General features: G+C 44.5%; 3 protein-coding genes across 5 annotated transcripts in view; 2 read left to right on the top strand and 1 right to left on the bottom strand.

Moving 5' to 3' along the window:
* LOC111967266 (neutral alpha-glucosidase AB) overlaps window positions 1-12038 on the top strand; it is a 20988-nt gene extending 8950 nt beyond the window's left edge. The window contains exons 1-17 of one of the 2 annotated variants that reach the window (XM_023992160.3): window positions 888-955; window positions 4118-4196; window positions 4415-4511; window positions 6201-6381; window positions 6571-6724; window positions 7233-7468; window positions 7644-7770; window positions 7897-7976; window positions 8054-8194; window positions 9365-9563; window positions 9787-10095; window positions 10215-10291; window positions 10411-10485; window positions 10653-10766; window positions 10864-10976; window positions 11079-11179; window positions 11410-12038. In XM_023992160.3, the coding sequence (XP_023847928.1) occupies window positions 4151-4196; window positions 4415-4511; window positions 6201-6381; window positions 6571-6724; window positions 7233-7468; window positions 7644-7770; window positions 7897-7976; window positions 8054-8194; window positions 9365-9563; window positions 9787-10095; window positions 10215-10291; window positions 10411-10485; window positions 10653-10766; window positions 10864-10976; window positions 11079-11179; window positions 11410-11519 (2160 nt within the window). In that variant the 5' untranslated portion in view covers window positions 888-955; window positions 4118-4150 and the 3' untranslated portion in view covers window positions 11520-12038. Of the gene's footprint in view, window positions 1-887; window positions 956-4117; window positions 4197-4414; window positions 4512-6200; window positions 6382-6570; window positions 6725-7232; window positions 7469-7643; window positions 7771-7896; window positions 7977-8053; window positions 8195-9364; window positions 9564-9786; window positions 10096-10214; window positions 10292-10410; window positions 10486-10652; window positions 10767-10863; window positions 10977-11078; window positions 11180-11409 lie in introns of those variants that run through there. The other variant, XM_023992159.2, reaches the window with a different exon arrangement.
* Window positions 12039-14260: 2222 nt separating this feature from the next.
* LOC111967263 (pre-mRNA-processing factor 39) lies at window positions 14261-20453 on the top strand. 2 transcript variants are annotated; one of them, XM_023992154.2, is made up of 14 exons: window positions 14261-14340; window positions 14915-15156; window positions 15385-15510; window positions 16337-16455; window positions 16754-16921; window positions 17133-17295; window positions 17484-17588; window positions 17728-18000; window positions 18108-18234; window positions 18322-18593; window positions 18821-19005; window positions 19378-19452; window positions 19608-19785; window positions 20045-20453. In XM_023992154.2, the coding sequence occupies exons 1-14, from the start codon at window positions 14277-14279 to the stop codon at window positions 20117-20119; spliced, it is 2172 nt and encodes a 723-aa protein (XP_023847922.1). In that variant the 5' UTR covers window positions 14261-14276; the 3' UTR covers window positions 20120-20453. The 2 variants fall into 2 exon arrangements, with proteins under 2 accessions (XP_023847922.1, XP_023847923.1); XM_023992155.1 differs by lacking the exons at window positions 19378-19452; window positions 19608-19785; window positions 20045-20453 and adding an exon at window positions 19159-19216.
* A 605-nt stretch (window positions 20454-21058) lies between these two features.
* On the bottom strand, window positions 21059-24827 carry ubxn1 (UBX domain protein 1). Its single transcript, XM_023992156.2, has 10 exons — window positions 24746-24827; window positions 24030-24092; window positions 23872-23925; window positions 23622-23752; window positions 23381-23465; window positions 23028-23219; window positions 22359-22410; window positions 22122-22241; window positions 21744-21927; window positions 21059-21386 (listed from the first exon to the last, which is right to left on the bottom strand). Exons 2-10 carry the CDS (start codon window positions 24086-24088, stop codon window positions 21346-21348), a joined length of 918 nt encoding a protein of 305 aa, XP_023847924.1. The 5' UTR covers window positions 24089-24092; window positions 24746-24827; the 3' UTR covers window positions 21059-21345.
* Window positions 24828-25181: the final 354 nt, after the last annotated feature.

Raw genomic sequence — 25181 nt, 5'->3', positions numbered from 1 at the left:
TAGTTGATTTCAGCCCAGGGGCAGTAATTTACAACAGAAAGGGTTGATTTCAGCCCAGGGGCAGTAATGTTACAACAAAGAGTTATTTCAGCCAGGGGCAGTAATGTACAACAGAAAGTGTTGATTTCAGCCCAGGGGCAGTAATTTACAACAGAAAGTTTGATTTCACCAGGGGCAGTAATGTTACAACAGAAAGGGTTGATCAGCCAGGCTGATAATTACACAGGAGCAAGTGTGGTCCTTTCTGTTGTAACATTACTGCCCCTGGGCTGAAATCAACACCTTTCTGTTGTAACTAGAGATGAAATGGTATGAGAATTTCATATCACGATTATAGTAACCAAAATTATCACGGTTATCAGTATTATCGTGGTATTAAAATGTGCTGGACATGTTCAGAAAGTACTGATACACACACACACTGAAATCATTTCACCAAGTTTTATATTGAAAACCAACAAACAACGAATTAGCAGCACTATGCACTTTTTGTGTGCATAAACATTAAAATAATATCATTAACATTAAAGATGGGGCCATGAGAGGTAAAAGTTTCCCTAGTGCAGGTTTAAATGAACACAACCTAAAGGAAGAAAATCAAATGTGCATATAAAAGCAACACAAGTAAAGCAATGTGCATGTAAGAATAATACAACCATATGTAAACACATCCAACGTGTAGGTGTTGACATTAAAATAACAACACAAAATATGTAAACAAATCAAATGAACAGCACTGATTGTATGTCTGTTCTCTCCATAAAGAAACAAGGTGCTGCTGGCCTAACATCCTGCATGTATGCGTCGTTGTTCACTTGAGATTGAAATGTAAAAATGTCAGCATATTTACTTTGTCTGGTTTAAGTAGTGATCTGCGAGGAGAGACGATGTGCCCGCTGGCACTGAACACTGATGGCACACTGGTTGCTGGGATGTACAAAAGCTTCCTGGCAAGGTGAGGCAGCTCTGATACATGGCCCCTCCACCACACCAGTGGATCCTCTTCTGCTGGAATGGGTGGGGCCCCTCCACCACACCAGTGGATCCTCTTCTGCTGGAATGGGGTGGGGCCCCTTCCACCAACCAGTGGATCCTCTTCTGCTGGACATGGGTGGGGCCCCTCCACCCACCAGTGGATCCTCTTCTGCTGGAATGGGTGGGCCCCTCCACCACACAGTGGATCCTCTTCTGCTGGAATGGGTTGGGGGCCCTTCCCACCACACCACAGTGGATCCTCTTCTGCTGGAATGGGTGGGGCCCCTCCACCACACCAGTGGATCCTCTTCTGCTGGAATGGGTGGGGCCCCTCCACCACACCAGTGGATCCTCTTCTGCTGGGAATGGGTGGGGGGCCCTCCACCACACCAGTGGATCCTCTTCTTTCACTCTGTCTTCTGGGGTGGTCGGAATCTGACCCTCTTCACCTCTCTGCTGCCTTGAGGTAATCTTTCTCAGCAACCCAGCCAGGCCTTTCCCCTCTGATGCCGCTGTGGGGGTGTTGGTGGTGCTTTGTGGTTCTTCCCTGACTTGTGCAGCTGCCAGCTTCAAGGCCTCCTGGACACAGCTGTCAGTGTCAACTTGTGCAGCCTCAGGCTCATCTAAAAAGCTCCCTTTGAAGCAGGGGGTCAATGAAACAAGCCATGTGCATGACTCTTTGCTTAATGTGTATCTGTTGTTAAGGTCTTCTCTCATTACCCTTTTCATCTCCTTGGTCAGGGATGGATCCATATCCTTTTCCACCAGAACATCACGGGTGATGTGGTCCAGGACAGGCTTGATGGCAGGTGTCACTCATGTCTCTGAGGCAAGTGCATCTGTAAACTTGCTCAGAGGTTGAAGGAGCTGGCACAGTTGCTCCCATGACACTTATGTCGGCATCCTTGGGCATCAGGTGCCATGTTCCTCTTTCTCCAGCTAGTGACGCACAGACTGGCTGCGGAAAAGCTCAAGCATCTTGTGTGTAGATCCCCATCGGGTCACCACATCATGGATCAGGGCCTTCTGTGGCATGTTGAGGGCAGCTTGCTTTTCTCTCAGTTCTCTCCTTCCAGCTCCGTGAGAAGCCTTGGACCAGATGACGGCAGGCCTTGACTGCTGTGTCAACTCTCTGAATTTTCAGAGCCTTTGAGATGGCCAGGTTCAAATTATGGCCTAAGCACCCAAGCCACAGATCTGTGAACTCTTCAAAAGTCTTGGTCATGTTTGTTGTGTTGTCGGTGGTTATKCAGACCAGGTCTTTCTTGTTGATCCCCCACTCTTCCAGCATATTCTCAAACTCTGTGAGCTGAGTGGTCTTCTGGGAAGAACTGTATTTCCAGGCAGTTTTGATTCTAGTTGCCAGGCTGGGATGAGGTAATGGATAGTGAAGCTGATGTAGGGTTGACCACCCCGGATTTCACTGGTCCAGAGGTCAGTAGTTGCAGCAAACCATGTGCCCTGAACCAAACTTTTTCCAACATCAGCTTTAACCTGGTTGTACAGGTTTGGGATTTCAGTCTTGGGAAAGAATGTTCGTGATGGCATGTTGTAGTGGGGCACGGCAACCTTCATCAGCCTCAGAAAGCCAGGCCTCTCAACAATTTGAAATTGCATCATGTCCTTTGCAATATGAAAGGGCTGCGGTGGGGTCTTGAGCATGTTTTGATGTGGGTGCATAAGCTGCCTGCCTTTTTAAATGCTTGCTCAGTGTCTGTGTCACAACTGTAGATGAGGGACTAGTAGCATCACTGGGTTTGCCTGCTGCATGCCCACTCTGTAAACAAAGGAATAGCAAATGTATTATTATTGGTGTTACATTATTATTATTCACACAGTCTATCTTCTGTGTTGCATTTGAGTATATGCAATGACCTCATCCACAATGTACATAAACACAAATGAGTCTTAAGAAGACAATCCTAGTTATTGCAATGAGCCCAACAAATGACACAAATACAGGAGTCTTGTACAGGAGTATATAGTGTTTCTCCTTTTGGAACACTTTTACAACCAAGTCGATGACTGACGGATTTTAATTGAACAAAATGTTGGTTGGGTGATTAAACTGCATAACGTGTTATCGTGTGCAATGGGCGAATAGTCTGCAGATGTAACGGATGTGAAATGGCTAGCTAGTTAGCGGGTACGCGCTACTAGCGTTTCAATCAGTTACGTCACTTGCTCTGAAACCTATTGCCCCTTGCTCTGCAAGCGGGCCCGCGGCTTTTTGTGAGCGATTGGGTAACGACGCTTCGGCTGGGGTGTCCAGTTGTTGTGTGCAGAGGGTCCCTGGTTCCGGCCCGGAGGTCGGGAGCGATCTCCGGACGTACTTAAAGTCTATACTTACACAGACAACACGGCGCATACAGCGTCAGAACAACGTAAGAGTAGGTAACTGACATTTTCAGTTTACATTATTGACAAGCTATTAGCAAGACAAACCATGACATTTTCCCCCATTCCGAAGTCCCTACATCATGCATTGAGCTAAAAGTTAACTTACTCTGCATTCGCTATAAAGTAGTGGGTGGTGGTTACGAAGATGACTCAAGAGATTTGAATTGTTGCCCCCTTATGTGCATTTTTTGGTTGTTGCATATTCTGCAGACAGGGTGACCATCTTCGATTAAGTTTCCCTCAGCACTCTTGTAAAACCCAAAATACGACCACACTTCAGATTTGGTCCTCTTAGATGGCAGAAAAATCTCCCAAGCGCTGTCACTGCCTTCCGCCATGTTTTTACACAAAACAAAACCCACGTTGCATGCTGCGCCAGACTGTTGCTAACTTTGGTTGATGTTGAACAGCGTTTACTGTGAGTTTTTCAAACCGTGGTAATCAAACACGGTTTTAATGATTATTTAAAATTTGAAACGGTAATACTAACCATCGGTACATTTTACCATGGTTTATCGTGAAGCCGGTGACCATTTCATCCCATTTACATKACATTACATTTAAGTCATTTAGCAGACGCTCTTATCCAGAGCGACTTACAAATCCCTAGTTGTAACATTACTGCCACTCGGCCGAAATCAAACCCCTTGTTGCTGTTCCCATTCTCTCTCGCACCACAATGCTCCTCTGCAATTATTTCCATCTGTCTCTACCTTTTGTTCTTTTGTTCCTTCCTACCTAGAAGGCGAAGGAGGATGAGAAAGTGGAAGATGGAATGTGGGAGGAGACATTYAAATCGCACACAGACAGCAAACCCAATGGTATGTATACTTTTCTGTGGACCCGTAATTTCAATTGACTGGTGGAAGAGGCGGCTTGCAGTTGAATACTTGGTATTCTGATGCTGAGTACTCACTGCTCATCTCCTGGAGATATTATTTTATGATTGATTGAGTTTTATGACTTGCTTTAGGCACAGTGACCAGTCAGTGTTGATTTTGTTTTTTTGAGTGTATCTTGATTGGCTGTTCTCTCTTAGGCCCTTCCTCCATCAGTCTAGACTTCTCTCTGCCAGGGGTGGAGAACGTCTATGGCATCCCAGAACACGCAGACAGCCTCAAACTCAAAGCAACTGAGTAAGTGACTGACATAGGCCATGACATTGGTTAATCCGCCATCGATAAAAGACAGTACTGTGCAGCCGTATTCATCGACCTGGCCTAGGTTTTTGACTCTGTCAATCACCACATTCTTATCGGCAGACTCAACAGCCTTGGTTTCTCAAATGACTGCCTCGCCTGGTTCACCAACTACTTCTCAGACAGAGTTCAGTGTGTCAAATCGGAGGGCCTGTTGTCCGGACCTCTGGCAGTATCTATGGGGGTTACATCGGGGTTCAATCCTCGAGCTGCCTCTTTTCTCTGTATACATCAATGATGTCGCTCTTGCTGCTGGTGATTCTCTGATCCACCTCTACACAGACGACACCATAATGTATACATCTGGTTCTTCTTTGGACACTGTGTTAACTAACCTCCAGATGAGCTTCAATGCCATACAACACTCCTCCCTTGGCCTCCAACTGCTCTTAAATGCAAGTAAAACTAAATGCATGCTCTTCAACCGATCACTGCCCACCCGTCTAGCATCACTACTTTGGAAGGTTCTGACTTAGAATATGTGGACAACTACAAATACCTAGGTGTCTGGTTAGACTGTAAACTCTCCTTCCAGACTCACATTAAGCATCTCCAATCCAAAATTAAATCTTGAATCGGTATCCTATTTCGCAACAAAGCATCCTTCACTCATGCTGCCAAACATACCCTCGTAAAACTGACCATCCTACCGATCCTTGACTTCGGCAAAGTCATCTACAAAATAGCCTCCAACACTCTACTCAGAAAGACTGCATCCAGTTATCACAGTGCCATCCGTTTTGTCACTAGCCGTATATATTACCCACCGCTGTGACCTGTATGCTCTCGTTGGCTGGCCCTCGCTTCATATTCGTCGCCAAACCCACTGGCTCCAGGTCATCTAAGTCTTTGCTAGGTAAAGCCCAGCCTTATCTCAGCTCACTGGTCACCATAGCAGCACCCACCCGTAGCATTCACTGGTCACCCCCAAAGCCAATTCATCCTTTGGCCGCCTTCCAGTTCTCTGCTGCCAATGACTGGAACGAATTGCAGAAATCACTGAAGCTGGAGACTCACATCTCCCTCACTAACTTTAAGCATCAGCTGTCAGAGCAGCTTACAGATCATTGCACCTGTACATAGCCCATCTGTAAATAGCCCACCCAACTCCCTCATCCCCATATTGTTATTGTTTTTTTGCTCCTTTGCACACCAGTATCTCTACTTGCACATTCATCTTCTGCACATCTATCACTCCAGTGTTTAATTGCTAAATTGTAATTAGTTTGCCACTATGGCCTATTTATTGCCTTATCTCCCTTACCTCATTTGCACAAACTATATATAGACTTTTCTATTGTGTTATTGACTGTACGTTTTGTTTATTCCATGTGTAACTCTGTTGTGTCGCACTGCTTTGCTTTATCTTGGCCAAGTCGCAGTTGTAAATGAGAACTTGTTCTCAACTGGCCTACCTGGTTAATAAAGGTGAAATAAAAACATGAGACTGTAGTTAACTAAGACCTACTGCATGTTTTCAGATGGTTATCTGGTGTATGTGTTTTCTAACGGTGCAGGACATCTTTATATGCATTTGATTTTATATTTTTCAACATTGTGGGTTGAAGATTTTTAAATAACACGAAATGACCGACTATATGACAATAATATATATGCGTTTTCCAGTGGAGGGGATCCATACCGGTTGTTTAACCTAGACGTGTTCCAGTATGAGGTGTTCAACCCTATGGCCCTGTACGGTGCCATCCCTGTCATGCTGTCTCACAGTGCACAGCGCACCATGGGCATCTTCTGGCTCAACGCTGCTGAGACCTGGGTGGACATCAGCTCCAACACCGCCGGCAAGGTAAGACCGACACACACACACACACACACACACACACACACACACACACACACACAGTCAGTCAATCCTCTTTCTCCAGGTTCTGAGTGAGACAAACACATCTGAGCCACCCTGTGAATAGACTTTGAAGGGTACAGTCAGAGAGAACACACCCTCTTACCCCTACGCTGGTTCTCTCTGGTTATGCAGACAGTGTTTGGCCAGATGCTGGACTACGTTCAGGGCTCCAGTGAGACGCCACAGACAGACGTGCGTTGGATCTCAGAGAGCGGCATCATCGACGTCTTCATCATGCTGGGACCCACTCCCGCTGATGTCTTCTCCCAGTACGCCTCACTCACAGGTCAGACTCCCACTACCGAAACCCAGTTCATATTCCCAGTCCAGTCTATTTTCACTTCCCTCATCACCCTCACACACCTAGTCTCTCTAGGCAGACTGTTTGCTTCCGGCAATGTATCAACGCTCCAGCTAAAAGTTCTGGCATCAATTGGAACCGAGAGGACCAGTCGGAAATGGGACTCGTCACCAGTAACGTCACTGCCGTATCCGCTTGTTGCCCTAGCAATTTTTTTTTCTTCAGGAATTGTTACTATATATATATATGGACTTCTTAACTTGCCACTGGCCCATCTAGTGGAAACCACTCAACTCTGCCTTCAGGAGAAGATTCATCCCAATAAACGTCAACCAACATTTCAAATGTCAGAGAACCTGACATCCTCCCCAGGCCTTGTGCCTTTGCATATAGGTACCCAGGCCTCCCCTCCCCTGTCTGCGCTGGCCTGCCACCAGGGTCCCTCATAATACAACTGTCTGTATATGACCACCCAGCTCTGTCCCCCCACCAGGTACCCAGGCCTTCCCTCCCCTGTCTGCGCTGGCCTACCACCAGTGCCGCTGGAACTACAACGACCAGGAGGATGTGGCGGCGGTGGATCAGGGCTTCGACGACCACGACATCCCCTACGACTTTATCTGGCTGGACATAGAGCACACGGACGGCAAGCGCTACTTCACCTGGGACCATCACAAGTTCCCCCAGCCCAAAGACATGCTGCAGGGTCTGTTAGACAAGAGACGCAAGGTGAGCACATTCATGTGTTACAGCTGTCTGGCCAGGGCTCCTTTGTAGTAGACGTTTCTGGGTTCTGTCGACTGGATGAATGGAGAAAGTAAAAGGTTCTTAGACACATTGACAAGTCATCTCGTTTCATTTTTGCTATTTTCCTTCTCCCTCATGTTCTCCCTGTACGATTTAGATGGTGACCATTGTGGACCCCCACATCAAGGTGGACAGCAGCTACAAGATCCACAATGAGATCCGCTCCAAAGGCTTCTACGTCAAAAGCAAAGATGGCGGAGACTATGAGGGCTGGTGTTGGCCTGGTAAGAGATGGCGAAATTGGTCTGACCCACAATCAAAGGAAGGAAATGAATTGCAGCTACACATTGCGTAAAAACACATTGCAATTACTCAACATCTCTCTCTAATCTTTCTTCTTTCTATTGTAGGTAATTCTGGTTACCCAGACTTTACCAACCCTGAGATGAGAGCTTGGTGGGCCAGTATGTTTGCCTACGATCAGTATGAGGTAAGTCCCTTCTGCCCGGGTTTGACCCATGTGTCGTTCTTTTGATGAAATATCTCTTCCCCCATCTCTGATCTCAGGGTTCCATGGAGAACATGTATACATGGAACGATATGAACGAGCCGTCAGTGTTTAATGGACCAGAGGTCACCATGCATAAAGACGCCCTGCATGGGAACTGGGAGAACCGTGACCTCCACAACCTCTACGGATTATACGTGGTGAGTGTTTGACCGTGTTGTATGTGCACATCTTCACTCTAGTAGAACTTGGACTTGCAATGGTAGACTTTTTCTTGAATAATAGTCGCACATTATATATCTATCCCAGTAATTTATTGGGTAAACCACCGTCTCGGCATCATTTTGCCTTCTTCAGGGTGATGTCATGAATGCTTGAATCAGGTTATGTAGACAAAATATGCAATTAGTGCAACCAATGACAATAGAGAGGGGTGTGTCATAATTATTAGGTTGATTAGAATGAATTGAGTGAAACTGTTAAAAGACAATAGGTTACAGCATATAGAATATATTAGGCTGTTATCATATGGAAACATAATTAGATATTTTACATAATATTAGCATCAACATACATTGTTTAATTTAATTTCACATATATGAAATGTTTTCCAATGTAATTTTTGTTCCATGTTATCATTTGGTTCAACCATAATGCATAATAAGCATCACCAACAGGGGGAACATATTGAGTGTTTTTTTGTTGTTTTTTTTTACCGTTATTTTACCAGGTAAGTTGACTGAGAACACGTTCTCATTTGCAGCAACGACCTGGGGAATAGTTACAGGGGAGAGGAGGGGGATGAATGAGCCAATTGTAAACATATTGAGTGTACGCTGATAAGCTGTAGAAAGAATACATTTTAAGCAATAAGGCCCGAGGGGATGTGGTATATGGCCAATATACCACGGCTAAAAGCTATTAATTTGCGCAACGCAGAGTTTCTGGAGACAGCCCTTAGCYGTGGTATATTAGCCGTGGTATATTGGCCATATATCACAAATCCCTTGCTATTATAAACTGGTATCCAATGTAATCAGACCAGTAAAAATAACTTTTATCATAACCGTGGTATACGGTCTGATATACCACGGCTGTCAGCCAATCAGCATTCAGGGTTCAAACCACCCAATTTATTAGACTTGTTCATAAAGAAGAGAGAATAATTGTTCATGAGAAGGGCCTGAGATCAAAGTCAATATTAAGACCACTAGGGGTCAATGTTTTTAGACAGGATATCCAGTAAGCCTCCCTCTGTAGTAGTAGGAGCTCCATGTTACCTCTACTTTTTCTTGAAGAAATTACTGTTAATGTTTCTACTGAGCTTTGCTGCTTGAACTTGCAGTAACCACCTCTTCTCTTTCCCTCAGCAAAGGGCCACAGCAGAGGGTCTGATTGAGCGCTCAGGGGGAGTGGAGAGACCTTTTGTCCTGACCAGAGCCTTCTTTGCTGGCTCCCAGCGCTACGGTGCTGTGTGGACAGGTGATAACGCTGCTGAGTGGGACCATCTGAAGATCTCCATCCCCATGTGTCTCAGTCTGGGCTTGGTTGGCGTCTCTTTCTGTGGAGGTGAGTCTGACTCAGTCTTAGCTAATACCACTAGTTTCCTCTCCACTAAAAGCCACAGCTAAGCAATTAATACATTCAAATTTTATTTTGGCGTTATCTGCTTTTTTACATGACTTGTTTACATTACATTATTAAGGTTCATTGCCTGTTTGTTTACACCTCAACACATTGAACATTGTTATCTCTGTACCACTCCTCATCCTCCTCTCTCTCCCTCTCCTAGCTGATGTGGGTGGCTTCTTCAAGTCTCCCAGTACTGAGCTCCTGGTGCGTTGGTACCAGACGGGGGCATACCAGCCCTTCTTCCGGGCCCATGCCCATCTGGACACCCCCCGCAGAGAGCCCTGGCTGTTTGGCCCCGAGAACACTGCTCTGATCAGGGAGGCTGTCCGCCAGCGCTACGCCCTCCTGCCTTACTGGTACCAGTTGTTCTACCACGCCCACCACTCTGGCCAGCCCGTCATGAGACCCCTGTGGGTGGAGTATCCTCAGGATACGGCCACGTTCTCCATGGATGACCAGTTCCTGCTTGGTGAGTAAGATCATGTTATTCCCTAGTATAGCTCAGTGTCAATAGATATTCCTGTCTTTGCGTACCTTTTATGGCTGATATCATGACTGAGTCACGTTCCTTCTATCCTGCTGTTTCAGGGAGAGATCTGCTGGTGCACCCCGTGACTGAGGAGGGGGCTAGGGGTGTTACTGCTTACCTGCCTGGAAAAGGAGAGGTGAGTCTCTCTCAGGAACTGTCATAACGTTATGTCACTATTATAACAGTCTTATGTAGGTTATATGTCAGCCATCTAATTGAAACCCTCTCCTAGCTGCTCTGTTCTGTGTCCTTCAGGTCTGGTTTGACGTCCACACGTTCCAGAAACACAACGGAGCCCAGAACCTCTACATCCCTGTCACCATCAGCTCTGTAAGAAACTCTACAACACATTCACTAACAACCAGTCAGTCACGCCCAGTGGGCTACATGCTTAGTTAAACAGTCACATACAGTTAAGACCATATCCTGAAAGTTCTGTTGAGAGAACTGGGTAAGATTGGAAAGACACTCCCTGACTGACTCTCTCTCCTTACCAGATTCCGGTATTCCAGCGCGGTGGTTCCATTATTCCCAGGAAGGCCCGGGTTCGAAGGTCATCATCATGCATGGAACACGACCCCTACACCTTATTCGTTGCTCTCAGCCCCAAGGTAACACAAACACACACTTTGTCACTTATACTGTTGCCCCCATTTGGATGGGTTCAGGATTTGACCTTTAAACATTTTCAAATGTTATGTCTGTTAGCGATTTGCCCAGGGTGAGCTCTACATAGACGACGGCCACACCTTCAACTTTGACAAACAGAAGCAGTTCATCCACAGGAGATTTTCCTTTGCCAATAATGCCCTGTCCTCCAGGTCTGTCAAATAATTTCTCTCACATATTATGTTTATTTTCATTGTTAGTCTCCTTGATTTTTGTCTATGTTGAATGTAACTCTGAATTCTCTCTCCCTGCAGGAACCTGGCCCCTGGCTCTCAGTTCACCACTTTTTCCTGGGTTGAGAAGATTGTCATATTGGGGGCCAGTAAGCCCAGCAAGGCCACTCTGAAGACTCCTGGTGAGTTTTTCCAGTGTCTTATTCATATTATGGGTTAGTGTACCAAGTTAAGATGCCAGTACGTCATTGTGTTTGAATGTTTCCTGTTTTCACACCCTAGTAGGCAATTATGAGATGGAAACAGTTGGCCAAAAACKGTCATTCTTTGTGGATATTGATTACTGTGTGTAAAATGGCAGGTCTGTCTCAAATGACTGTTATTGATCTATTCTGATGTCTTTTCTCTGTAGATGGCAAGGAGAGTCTGCTGGAGTTTGAGTTTGATGCCTCCATGTCGGTGTTAACCCTTCGCAAACCGGGTGTCAACGCAGGGCTGGACTGGACTGTGGTGCTTCAGTAACAATGGAGAAGTGGGAGGACGACGACGACTGAACCGGGCTGAACGAGAGATGGAGGGACTTAGTGGACACGGGTTGCAATTGTAACGCACCAAGCAATATATTTGACGAAACTGCTTTAATGTGGTACACAGACTGGACAGGGGATAGAGGACTATCCAAACACACAATATTTCATACCAAGCTTGCATACCAACACTGCCTGTAGATCTTAACCCGTGTCTCTTCCATGTCCATCTTGCGTTCAGTCAAACTGACAGTTGGTCAACTTACTGAAGGGTTGCTAGGTAGATTTATTGTTAGTTGCATTTTAGGGAAATTCTTCACAGTTCAAATCATGATGTTGTAGTGAATGTTTGGAAGTACTCAAAGACATTCAAGTCTGATGGATGATTATTTTAGGTTTTCTGTCAAGTATGCTTTAGATGTAAGAGATCATTGAATAAGTTTGCTGACAACAAAATTAAGACACTCATTCAGAGGCTGTAGTGTAGTTAGTATGTGTTAATAATTCCATATCTGGCCATGTCTTATGACTTTAAATTCTTATTTCTTCTTATTTCATGTTTTCATTCCATTACCCCCTGTAATTACTGAAGAGCAATCAACAGGAAAGCCAAACCGCTCCCTTTACTTTCAACTCGTGCCACATTCTATTCAGGTTTTATCAGAAACTCCACCAAGCAACAATGCAGCACTGATCCAAGACTATCTGTAAATGTTGTGGCATTTCTCTTCTTATTGCCATAAGGTGTATTGAGTCTTACCTCTGATATTCCTAATTTAAGGTTACTCATTCCTTCTTAGTTTATCCCCAAATTAGTTTCTGGTAAGATTGTGTGCACTTACATCAGTCATTACTATGGCATGTTTTTATGTACTGGTGGTAAAAGACAAACACATGGTCAGTAACAACTTAATGGAAGGGGATTTGGCTTTTTAAGTTTGCTCATATTGGAATTATTCAGGGGTTAGGACCACTGACTTTGTGGAAACTCATCCTAATAACATGTTTCTGTTCTGACTTGTTCAATTTGTTTACTTGATTATCAAATGCACTTGAAGAGAGGAAGGTGAGAGCTTTTTGTCCAGATTGAACTCAAAGCAGTTAGGGTCAGGCATTGGGGTCAGATTGTGGGTTGGGGTTCATGGTCCAGTGTCTTCAGAGTGGCTCAAGCTCTTAATATTTTTCATAAAATGTGTCAATATATTTAATGTGACTAAGAAAATAAATAATGATATATTTAGTTAGTTTACAAAGATGCAGTTAACTCTGGAGACAAGGGACCGGTCCTCGTTGATAATAGCATCTCTTTATGGGGTTGTTGCGTTCCCTACTGTCCTTGGCGATAAAGCATTTTAGAATAGTTTTTCTTGATTTCTTTTGTGGTTTAGAATTAAAATCTTACTGCAACATTCTCAGTAAGTGTGTTCTTAGGTGTTGGAACCAGGAAGGAAGGAGGCCAGTTGTATGTGATAAGATGGCAGACCAAGTGTGAGAGAGCATTGTTGTTTTTAATCATATGAATTCATGCAGCTTACGTAGATACGACTGATAATAAAGTAACTACATTCCCAATACAATRTCTTGATTTATTGTACATAAGAAATATATTTTGTAAACCTAAAGCTTTTCAATACAATTGTGTCTCTGCAGAATATGAATTTGGACTACAATAATACCGGACGTTTTTAAGAAAGGCTGGTTTATATTATTCCTATGAATACTTTCTGTGAAAAATGTCAACTGACCCTAAATCAACGCTCGGTGGCAATTTTATTCGGTCAATTCTATTCGGGATCCTAGGAACATACCTACTACCCTAAACTGTAACCCAGAGATGCAACATCGCGAGACTTCCGAAAACACTTGCAAAATAGACCAAACAGACCATGCCAGGGTTTGGGGTTTGAGTAGTCAATGAGAGAAGTGAAACATTCTTCCTTATTAAGATAATTTTCTCGAAATCTAAAAGCACAACATAGATTCGAGCCAATTAAGTAGTTTAACGTGACGTTATCATTTCCGTCAAAAACAACTTTATATCGAAGGAGTTTTGATTTGACGGCCTGCACATGTGCAGTTCGACGGGAGACGACCGATTACTTGTTTCACCACAGGTGGCCGGTGGCACCTACATTAGGGAGGACGGGCTCATAGTACTGGCTGGAACGGAATAAATTGAATTGTATCGAACACATTAAACACACAGTTTCCATGTGTTTGATACCATTCCAAGCCATTATTAAGAGCCGATCACCCTTCAGCAGCCTTGTGGTAGACGTCATGAGCTTTGCTAGCCAACGTCGCAATGACATCGCCTACAAGTGTGATCGGGGATTTCTATTGAATAAGCAGTTTTAGCCTATATTCATACTGTACGGTTTGTGCCGTAACGTTAACACCTACTCTAACCTTAACCTATTTTAAATGTCAACTGTAATGGGGGGGGGTATGGCCGTCCCAAGGACCCCGGATAGCACTGACCAATGTTACCACAGCCACAAAGTCAAAATGGGCTATATCGTCAACGTTCATGAAAACAAACATATTTTTCGTCTAAATGTAAAGTTATGGTTAGTCATTAGGTTAGCAGAGTGGTTAAGGTTAGGGTTAAAATCAAMATTTTAAAGAAGATAAATAGGGTTTGGGTTAGAAATAGGTGGGGTTTATGACTTTGTGSCTGTGGTAACTAGTGACTACCTCTTGCAGAAGGTACTTGTCGCATAGGAGTGACGTAATTCTGTCATTTTCAAACATGGCGGCCGAAGGCTCGGATTTAGAAGACCTGAGCAGCAACGGGCTAATGGAGGGTCCTTCGGGTTGTAAAAACATTAAATAATACAAATATATTGATGAAGCTATTCGATAGTGACGTAGAGATCATATGAATAGTCATTTGTAAGTTCACAGGTCAGCTAGCAGTCGCAACGACGCATGTGAAACGATGGCTAGCTTTCTAAACTAGCCGACATGGCTAACATGAATTTCTGTTGCGCAAACTGGCGAAACAGAAATGGTCTTTCCCCTAGCTAGTACCAGAGTAAATCAACCAGCTAGTACTTGCTAGCCCGAGTATTTTGTTATGGTGTATTAATCTAATCTAACGACTGTAGAAGCAGACATAAATCGCTGTTACCCTGCAGAATTTCAGAAGTTTATGCCGTTTGTTGACATTGCAGACGTCATGATCTCTGTGTAGTATGTTGAAATCCTAATGAATGAATGGCTAAAAACACTATCAGTGACTGGAATTTCCTTTATAATGGCATTAATTTRCATTTAGTCTGTAAATTACATCTGCTTATGCATTATCGAGCAGGCCAGCCATTTCTTTGTGTTATAGATAAAACCATTTTCTTCCCTGTGTAACTTTCTCAATTTCTCATTTGAAAGCTCCAGAAGCCACGGAGGCTGTACAACCTCCAACAGAGATGGAAGAGGTATCAGAGGAGAATGGTGGAGAAGAGGCTTCAGAAGCAGCAGCTGCGACAGCATACAACATGCCTCTGGTGGAGAATGAGGAGGAAGAGGACGGAGAGTTGCCGGCGGACTTTGACCGACTCTGGAAGCTGGCCCATGACAATCCACAGGATTTTTCTAGCTGGACTGACCTGCTGCAGTACAGTGAGCAAGAGGTGAGGAGAGCTGAGGGGACAGACAAGATTCCTATTGCCATTTTGACATAACCAAGATCTTCTGCATGAATAATAAATGCGTAGCTAACCATATCACTGTTGTTAAGGAATGCAGTGTTGAAGTTGAAACCAACACTTCACATCAATAATGATTTAAACTAAACTGACAACTAAACTCATTGTTACTTGGTGAATTTGCAGCTAACCCAGATTTCTAATGGTCCCCAGAGTCACATGACAGCATCACGTCGAGCGCTGGTTGCCTTTCTGGCGCGTTACCCCCTGTGCTACGGATATTGGAAGAAGTTTGCCGACTTGGAGCGACGTGCAGGCTACACCAACAAAGCTCAGGAGGTATGATGAAGAAGAGTGTTTGGTAAAAGTGACACGGATGTGTGTCTTGTAGTGCTAAGCGATTAGTGATTTTTTTTGGTTTGTTTTGGTTAGATTATTTTTTTAAACAATCACTGTTTTCGATTTCTCTTTCAATAATTTTTTTTAACATGAAGTGCATTATGAAATACCTATTTAATGGAAATTTGAAAGCCAAAAATAGCAAACATTCAATTGCCAAAACATTGAAAATATTCATTGTCTCTGTCAGGTTCATATAGAAAAAAAGGAAATTACTATGGGACTCCCAATCACAACCGGCCATGATTGGGAGTCCCATAGGGCGGCGCACAATTGGCCCAGCGTCTTCYGGGTTCGGATTATGCCRGGGTAGGTCGTAATTGTAAATAAGAATTTGTTCTTAACTAACTTGCCTAGTTAAATAAAACATTTGACTAATCTCTGCACAGGCAGTAGCATTCTGCCAGCCAACCATCTACCGTTATCTCTGTGCTCCCCATACTGAACTGTTGGTAGTCATCCTATTTAACTAGCCTGCCTAAGTATGCTGTCTGACAATTATTTTACTTGTTTTTCAAAGTAGATAAGCTATACTTTCACGAACTGTCTCTCTCTCTACTAAATGGAATTCCMGTAATTGAACCGATGTCGGTCAATTAGTTGTTTAATAACCAGCATCTGCTATGGTCTGCAGCATCTGCTATGTTTAATAGCCACTGACTAAACAAAGGGCACATACCGCAGTGCTACATTCTTTGAAAGTCTTTGGCACTAGGAAATTATGTAAGTGACATGATTGCTTCATAATGTTTTTGTGTTGTTCCAGGTGTGTGTTCAGGGTCTGAAGGCCATCCCTCTGAGCGTAGATCTGTGGATCCACTACATTAACCTGCTACTGGGCACGCTCAACATGAACCTGCCAGAGTCCTCTCAGTGCATTCGCAGGTATACACTCTTAAACTCAGTGTCACAGTTATACACATTTGTTCACCTTATTTGCCGTGCTTCTACACCTGCATTACTAGCTGTTTGGGGTTTTAGGCTGGGTGTCTGTACAGCACTTCGAGATATTAGCTGATGTACGAAGGGCTATATAAAATAAAATTGATTGATTGATTTACATTCAACTCTAGCCAGAACACCACCTTTTTCCATTCAGTACTTATTATTAACGTAATGTTCTAACAGCCCAAACTATTTTTTATATAAATCTGATTGACTGATTCTTGTCTCTTCTCCCCAGTGCATTTGAAGAGGCGGTGGCAGCGGCAGGAATAGACTTCCACTCTGACCGTCTGTGGGAGCTGTACATCGAGTGGGAGAAGGAGCAGGGAGACATGAAGGCTGCCACTGGAGTCTACGACAGAATCCTCAGAGTCCCCACTCAGCTGTACAGCAGCCACTATGAGAAGTGAGACTATACACATTCACAAAGAGTACACTTTCTCTACTAAGAGAAACAGTAGAGCTTCAAATCAGTCAAAACTATGAAATGTTAACATTTTATTAAATTCTAGATTTTGATAATTGTATGGTTATCAAGCTCACTTCTTAATCGGGACCTCTTATTTGCTGACCTGGTGAATCTTATCCACTCTCTCCATCCCTCCTCTCTCTCACAGATTCAAGACTCATCTTAATGCTCATGCGCCCAAGGACGTCCTCTCAGCAGAGGAGTATGAGGGGTTGCTTGAGGAATCTAAACAGATCCACAAGACTGAGAAGGCTGAGTTGGCTGAGGGGGAAGATGAGTTACCACCTGGGGAAGAGAAGGAACCTACAGAGGTGGTTTACAAATGACAAATCCCTGCTAGTGTTGGAGGAGATTTAACATGGATGTCAGATGCTGCCAAAATAGCAGATAGTGGAGACATTTCAAGTTGTGGAGTGAGGTTACTGTGTAGGATCTAACTCTGTTAAACTAATTTAAAAGTCTGTCATTATAACTGTCATGTTATGATTCACCCAATCAGGAAGAGGTGATTCCGAARATGCGAGAACTCCTATTGGCTCGCAGGGAGAAGGTGTACCAGGACCTTGAGGGAGAGGTCAGGAAGAGGTGGAACTTTGAGGAAGCTGTGAGTTACCCTGGACAGACACACACACACATATCCCTTCTATGTGCAACTCAGAAGTTACGATTGAAGTGTGATACTTTCATTGGTTGGAAACATTGACTTACCTTCTCTTCTGTTCCCATTCCTCCGTCCATTCCAGATCAAGCGTCCTTATTTCCACGTGAAGCCTCTGGACCGGACCCAGCTGAAAGCCTGGCACTCCTACCTGGACTGGGAGCTCACCCAGCTGGGAGGAGGAGGAGGRGGGGGGGAGGAGGTGGAGACCGAACCAGACGCCATGGAGGGCCAGGAAGAGGAGCAAAAAGAGGGGTCAAAGAGCAGTGGGATCATTGCCGGGGGTGACCGGAGGGTACGGATCCTGTTTGAGCGCTGTCTGATTGCCTGCGCTCTCTACGAGGAGTTCTGGACCAAGGTAGGGAGGGGCTGCAGGGGTGTGTGTGTGTGGGTGCGCATGTGTGTGTGTCAGTAACATGTTTGTATGTCAGTGTAACTAATGTATACTGTATGCATATTTCTCAGTATGTTCAGTACCTGGAACCTCAGAGTCTGTACGAGGCACGGGGAGTGTTCAGGCGAGCCTGTGACATCCACCTGGCCCACAAACACACCATGCACCTGCAGTGGGCCACTTTTGAGGAGAGGCATGGTGAGAGAGGAAGAGACATGAAACACAGGATATCATTACCCAGTGTTGTAGCTCACTCACGTCCTCCCCTCCTCCTCCTCCTCCCAGGTGATCTAACAGAGGCACGGCGTGTTCTAGAATCTCTGGAAACCTCTATCCCAGGATTGGCCATGGTCCGGCTGCGCAGGGCGGGACTAGAGAGACGGGCGGGCCGGCTAGATGAATCAGAAGCTCTGCTCAGGGACGCGGTGGACCAAGCCAAAGAGACTCCTCACCTCCATGCATTCTACTCCATCAAACTGGCCCGGCTGTTGCTGAAGCTTTGCAAGAACCCCAGCAAGGCCCGGGGAGTCCTGCAGGAGGCGCTGGAGATTAGCCCAGTGAGAGAAGGGGGGTTGAGGGAATAACAAAGCTGGAAGCTTTTAGTACAGAGGGGAAGAAGATCACTTGCTCTAACTTTTACATGAAACCTAAACCTCAGAGAAGATCTCACTTATGGTTTGATGCCAGATCTTTCTTGATGATCTCTTGACCAAGCAGTAGGCTATAACTCTCTGTCCCTCTCTTTCCTCCCTTACTCGCCACCTATCCTCTCTCCCTTTCCCAGGATAACGGTAAGCTGCACCTGAACCTGCTGGAGCTGGAGGTGTCTGGTGACCCCAGAGGGTCACCCGAGGGGGTGCAGCAGTGTGTGACTCGGGCGCTGGCCGCACCCCTCTCCCCACGGACCAAGATCCTCTTTTCCCAGAGGGGCCTGCAGTACGCTGAGGACTATGGGACTTCTGTGCAAAGGTCAGGGGTCACTGGATTGTTTGTTGTTTTTAGATACAATCAGGAACCCAGAGAAAAAGAAACATGTCAAGGCATTTTATTGAATGAATGAAACTGGGAGAAATGCAATTTACCATGTTTTAAATCTTACTGTTGCTGTCCTCTGGCCTGCAGTGTGCTAACAGTCTATGAAGAGCATCACTTTACCATGTTTTAAATCTTACTGTTGCTGTCCTTTGGCCTGCAGTGTGCTAACAGTCTATGAAGAGCATCACTTTACCAAGTTTTAAATCTTACTGTTGCTGTCCTCTGGCCTGCAGTGTGCTAACAGTCTATGAAGAGCATCACTTTACCAAGTTTTAAATCTTACTGTTGCTGTCCTTTGGCCTGCAGTGTGCTAACAGTCTATGAAGAGCATCAGAAGCTGCTGAAAGAGCTTGGCAACAAGAAGAGAAGGGCTGAGAATGGGTGAGATTATAGCACATCTGTCAATATCATTACCAATAAAATAGTGTGATGTAGTGACTCAATATTGAGATTTGACAGTCAAACATGGAGAAGCAAATGTATAAACTGTTCATGGATTGGTTATTGACGTAGTTGTTGTATTGATTGATCTGCAGAGACAGCGAGGACCCAGAGAAGATGAGTAAAGGAGAAGACGGCTCCGCTGTGCCCGCTCCACCACCGGCCCCTCCCACAATGCCCCATGTTCCCATGACGACACCACCTCCACCCATGATGGGTGGGGACATGAGTGCGGCTCATGCAGGCTACGCAGGCTATGGAAGCTGGTATCAGGTACGACAGGGATTGTTACTGTACCATCTAGCCAGATATTAGACGAAAGCCCTCAAATTCAATCTGGACCTCGAAAACAGTTCCACTGTGYTTCTTTCATTTTCCCCCTTTAATCAGAGACTGATTTAGACCTGAGACACCAGGTGGGTGCGATTAATTATCAGGTAGAACAGAAAACCAGCAGTAGTTTGGACCTCATAGGGTAAGATTTGAATATCCCTGCACTCAAGTGTTGATTAATGTTTTTTCTCTCTTTCAGCAACCACAGTACGGGGGATACGGAGGCTACCAGCAACCCTGGAACTACAATCAGGGTTACTACCCTCCCAGCTAAGGGGGAAGAGAAATGCTGTGACACCATTGTTCAGTGAACTCACCACCACCTCAGTTTAAACTCCACGGATGAGTCCAAATGGCACCTTATTTCCTATGTAGTGCACTATCTTTGACCAGGGTCCAGGTCAAAAGTGGTGCACTTTGTAGGGAATAGGTTGCCATTAGGGATTTAACTCATATCTTTTATCAGGAACAGGGGTGTGACATCTACTACTTGTTTGGTCTTTGAAAATGTGCTCTTGTACATTGTTTTAATGATAAACTATTTTTGTATTCTCTTCTACATGCAGCCCCTTTCACTTTAAGCAAACCCGTCTCTCCACAGGTCCTGTATTATTTAAAGTCTTGCATCATTCCAGAAGTATAGGCTAGTCTTTTTTTCTAATGTACATAATGGTGTTTTATAGTGTGAAGTCGGAGCTCTTTTCATACGAGCAGGTTAAGATCAATCTATTGTCCCTCATTCAAAGCTTGTGGATCACCATTCAAGTTTCTGCCCAGTCGAGTCCTCCAGACAGAAGATAGGGAAGCCATGTTGTTGTATGCAGGTACCAGTGCYTCTGGTCAAGCAAGGCGTAATAAGTGGATGTACGCTGTGCTGTACCTAATGGACATTTCCAAAAATAACAGCATTGGTCATGTTTGGTAAAACTTTAGGAGTAGGAAACTGTTAAATGTTTGTCAAAATCCACTTGTAAACCACCACAACTTTTGCCTTTCACTCAGTTTTTGAAAATGTAACTTTTTAATCTTCACTTTTAACATTGCTCAATAAACMATTTCAGTGAAGCTTAATGTGAATTCGATGTATGTAGATTAAGTATCTGTTAAACTGATTTGGAGCCTTGGATTGTACAGCTTCATAAAAAATTACAGGTTATTCCTGTAAGTTTTGAGTTGTTGCATTTTCTGTGGAAAGTATGTTCAGTCCACCACATTACTCTCCAAGTAAGTTTTATTCAAGTTTGAGTGAGTATGCAATAACACCACTGTAAAATGATTTAACTTTGAAAAACTACAATGCAGTGGAAAGTGTCAGTGTCGGCCCCATGAGAATCAATACAGTCATCCATTTTGTGTTGCCATTAAAGATTCAGATTAAAGTTCAAAGTGTTTGTTGAAGGAGAATCAATCCATAGTTGACATCCTGGTCTCTGTCCTGTTGTGATAAATGATGTGTGGAATTGAGGTTGGCTCATAAAGCATGTTTTTACTTCAGGGTCCTTATTTCTTGGCAACGACCAGCACAGCTGAAGGCACCAAACCTGAACAATGACACAACAGTTAAGACCGTATCAAATCAAATGTTATTGGTCGCTACACAAACTAGAACACACCTTCAATCTCATATTAGATTAATCTCTAACTGCAACACAGCATAGAAGAAAGCAATATCTCTAACTGCAACACAGCATAGAAGAAAGCAATATCTCTAACTGCAACACAGCATAGAAGAAAGCAATATCTCTAACTGCAACACAGCATAGAAGAAAGCAATATGTCTTTGGCTGGTTTTGACCTCTCCTGTCCTTTCAGATTAGTGCGGATGAAGGAGAGGAAGCCACTTTAGACTATTGTGACTGTACAAGCCCAGTAAGAGGGGCATCGTCCTGTCTGCTCACCCAACTCCTGTAGGGGTTTCTCCATGTCCAGTTCTGTGTAAACGCGGCGTGGGTACGGGGACAGCAGCGTGAAGTCCTGGCCCTCGGGGGCGTCGCCATTCATCTGGATGTAGACACGCACGGCAGCCAGCGGCTCCTGGGCCTTGAACACGGAGGTCAGTGCCGAGCCATCAAGCATACGCACCTGCGAAAAGGAGGATGAATTAATAAACTTTATTGACTGTTGAGACACCAAACAACGGTTGTCTAAAGATTATTGTGCAAACAAACTCATAAAAAAGATCTGTTGTATTACAACTGTTGTGTCAAATGCGTTGTACATCAGTTGTGAGTATGAACAGAATGAGAACTAAGCCATAGACATCCATGGCCCCTTACCTGTATTCTGCACTCGTTATAGTCCTTCTTGGCGGGAGGCGGGCCCTGACTGGGCGGAGAGGAGGGAGGGCCCTCTGCTGAAGGGGAGGTTACAGCTCTACTAGAAGAACCACCTCCAAACTGGAGAAGAGAGGCGTAGAAGGGGTTAGTGCATTCAACTCTTTCTATGAAAGATATGGAGACGTTATTTAGCAACAGTTCAGCATACGGGTCAGATGCTGTAGGTGCAGTCAGTACCTTAAGTGCTCTCTCCTCTCTGTCACGTGCTATCTTGTCTCGCACCCGCTGCCTGAAAAAGAGAGCAGTCATTGGATTWAAAAAAAATGTATATATTTAACTAGGCAAGTCAGTTAAGAACAAATTCTTATTTACAATGACGGCCTACACCGGCCAAACCTGGATGACGCTGGGCCAATTGTGCGCCGCCCCATGGGACTCCCAAACACGGCCGGATGTGATACAGCCTGGATTCGTACCAGGGACTGTAGTGATGCGTCTTGCACTGAGATGCAGTGCCTTAGACCGCTGCGCCACTCGGGAGCAAGAGAAGAGTTGTGGAGTGGGAATAGACCTCATTTGCACTAAGCCGTTTAGAAGAAGCAACTATTGGTGGGGGCTGAAAACATTACTAGCTATTTTTGTTTCCTAAATTCCTCTCAAAGCTCATTGGAGGAGGTTCGAGGGAGGGACCTTGGATCCTCTCCTCCAATGCGCTTTGAGACAACAGCCACTGGCCATGTCGAGAGCATCAAATCCATCCGTGATGTAATGTGGGTAAATTGTGACTGACTAAATGATCTACAAATAATAATACTTATAAACAAAGTATTTTGTAGATCAGTTAATTGGCAGTCGCCTGCAATGCTGGCTGAAATGACTAACAAGCCAATTGACTTCATGGCTTACTTGGCCATTATGTCGTCGTTCTTCTCTCTCTGGCGCAGGTCGACCATTTTCTTCATCTCATCCTCCTGCAGTTTCTGTTTGACCTGCAGCAGCTCCTGGCCCTGCCTCCTCCTCTGCTTCTCTCTGTCCACCTCTTCCGCTCGCTCCCTCTCTCTCCGCTCCTCCTGCTTCACCCGCATCAGATCCTCTAGCCTGGTACACACACACAGGTTTCATTGTATGCCATCTCTTTGTATTTCCAACAGAAGGCCTACCCTTTTGCTGATCTTATTGAGTAACACCTTTTGACCAAACCCCAGTTTCTGACAGAATAAGATAAGTGTGTAAACAGAGGTAGAGGTGAATTATCTGACCTCTTTATCTGCTCACGTTTCTCCTCCTCTGTCATTGGTTGTTTGGCATCCCCGTCATGGATCATCTGGTCACCCCCATCTGTAGCTAAAAGGTAGAGTTAACATATAAGAGGTGAGGGACAAGAAGACAATGTAAACCAACAACCATGTTAAACAGTAATGGGAAGCCATAGTTATAACTCGATCATAACAATATAAGTAACCATAATACAAAATGCTGTCATGACAATTGACCACTTACCAAAGTCTGCTCCCTCTGCTGTGGGCTGGGCTGCTGGACTGGGCAGTTGTGGGTCACTTCCTCCAAGCACGTTCCCCACAGGAGGTACATAGGGCTCGTCAATGTCTGGGTCACCCTCATGTTCCATCAACCTGTGGAAGAAGCATGATAGAGAGAGACATCATGAATCAGTTATCCAATGTGAATAACTTAACTGAGGACGAAAAAGCCTCAGAGACTAGCTCACCAATGCCCCTATCAGTTGACTTACCAGTCCATGGCCCGCTCTATGCCCTGGTTTCCTGTGTGKGCCACAGCCTTTTCCCTGCAAGCAGAAGAAAGATGGACAGGATCAGAGTTGATCACATCATCTTATCATGATCTTTAGTTTGTAGAAGAATAGACACATTCATTCAGTTAGCTACTTACGCTCTGTTTCTGTCAAAGCCCATTTCCAGCAGGCTGTCCAATGTTGTTTGTTCTGCCATCTTGCTGAGAATATGAAAGTGAAGAAGCGTTTCACTTTGTACTCTGATACTGTAAGCAAGTAGCTGGGCATGTGAAGTAGATCCAAGGGCCACAAACATGTATCGTTATGTCTATATGGTTGAGATTCAGGTTTAACCACTTACATGCTACCTGTATAACTACTTTAGTTAGATGGGTTGTTACATAGGTCCAGAATGTGCTGGCTAGCTAGTTGTGTAACGTTAAGTTAGCTAACGTACTTGACTGGACTGGCTATGAAGATAACAAAGCAGCATCACCTAGGTAACGTCCCGCAGGAAACATTTTAGTATCTACAGACCATCACATGAAAGTCATTTATAAACTAAATAAGATTTGTCCAGAAACTTTGCCGTATTATCTGTGTTCACATATAGCTGGTTATCCGGCTAACTAGCTGTAAACTGACGGTAGCTAGTATGATGGAGGAATGAGATGGCTAATTTCAGTTAGCCTCTCCTGCTAGCTTGTAACAAGAACACTGTTTGCAGAGTAAATTGATGATGGCCTGTAAAATATAGCTAGGGTGACTATTACATTGCACTTGTAAAAATATTGGCGCTCAACCATTTCATAAACGTTATTTTACTAAATAGCATTATTTGTTTGTGCAACATTAGCTAACGTTAGCAACTCACATTCAGAATCAGTCAACCCACAACACCGCTTTCTGACCGTACAGTCCACATGCAAGTACGGAGGCCCGAAAGGATTAAAAAATGACCACATTTTCCAAACATTCTCATTCACAGCTCATTGCTGCCATCTAGTGAACCTTTCACCTCCCTATCTAGTGGACCTTACGCCTTCCCTGTCTTGTGGACCTTACACCTCCCTGACGTCCCCCTGAATTTAATTGCGCTGCTCTATCGATAACTGAGAAGAAACAGTTGGCTGGAGCGATGTGAATGGGGTAACCAGGTAACACTACACTAACAGGGTCTTTATAACATTTTCTGAACACTGTGTGATTTATACACACACATTATAGTTTCATTATGGGTAAGCTCCACTTTTGTTTGCCCCCTGTATTATATATAAAGTTATATCTGATTCCTGAGCATGCTTTTACTG

Source organism: Salvelinus sp. IW2-2015, linkage group LG8, assembly GCF_002910315.2.
Source record: "Salvelinus sp. IW2-2015 linkage group LG8, ASM291031v2, whole genome shotgun sequence".
Classification (NCBI taxonomy): Eukaryota; Metazoa; Chordata; class Actinopteri; order Salmoniformes; family Salmonidae; genus Salvelinus; species Salvelinus sp. IW2-2015.
Note: the sequence above shows the minus strand (reverse complement) of the source record. Positions and strands in the feature narration are given on the sequence as shown.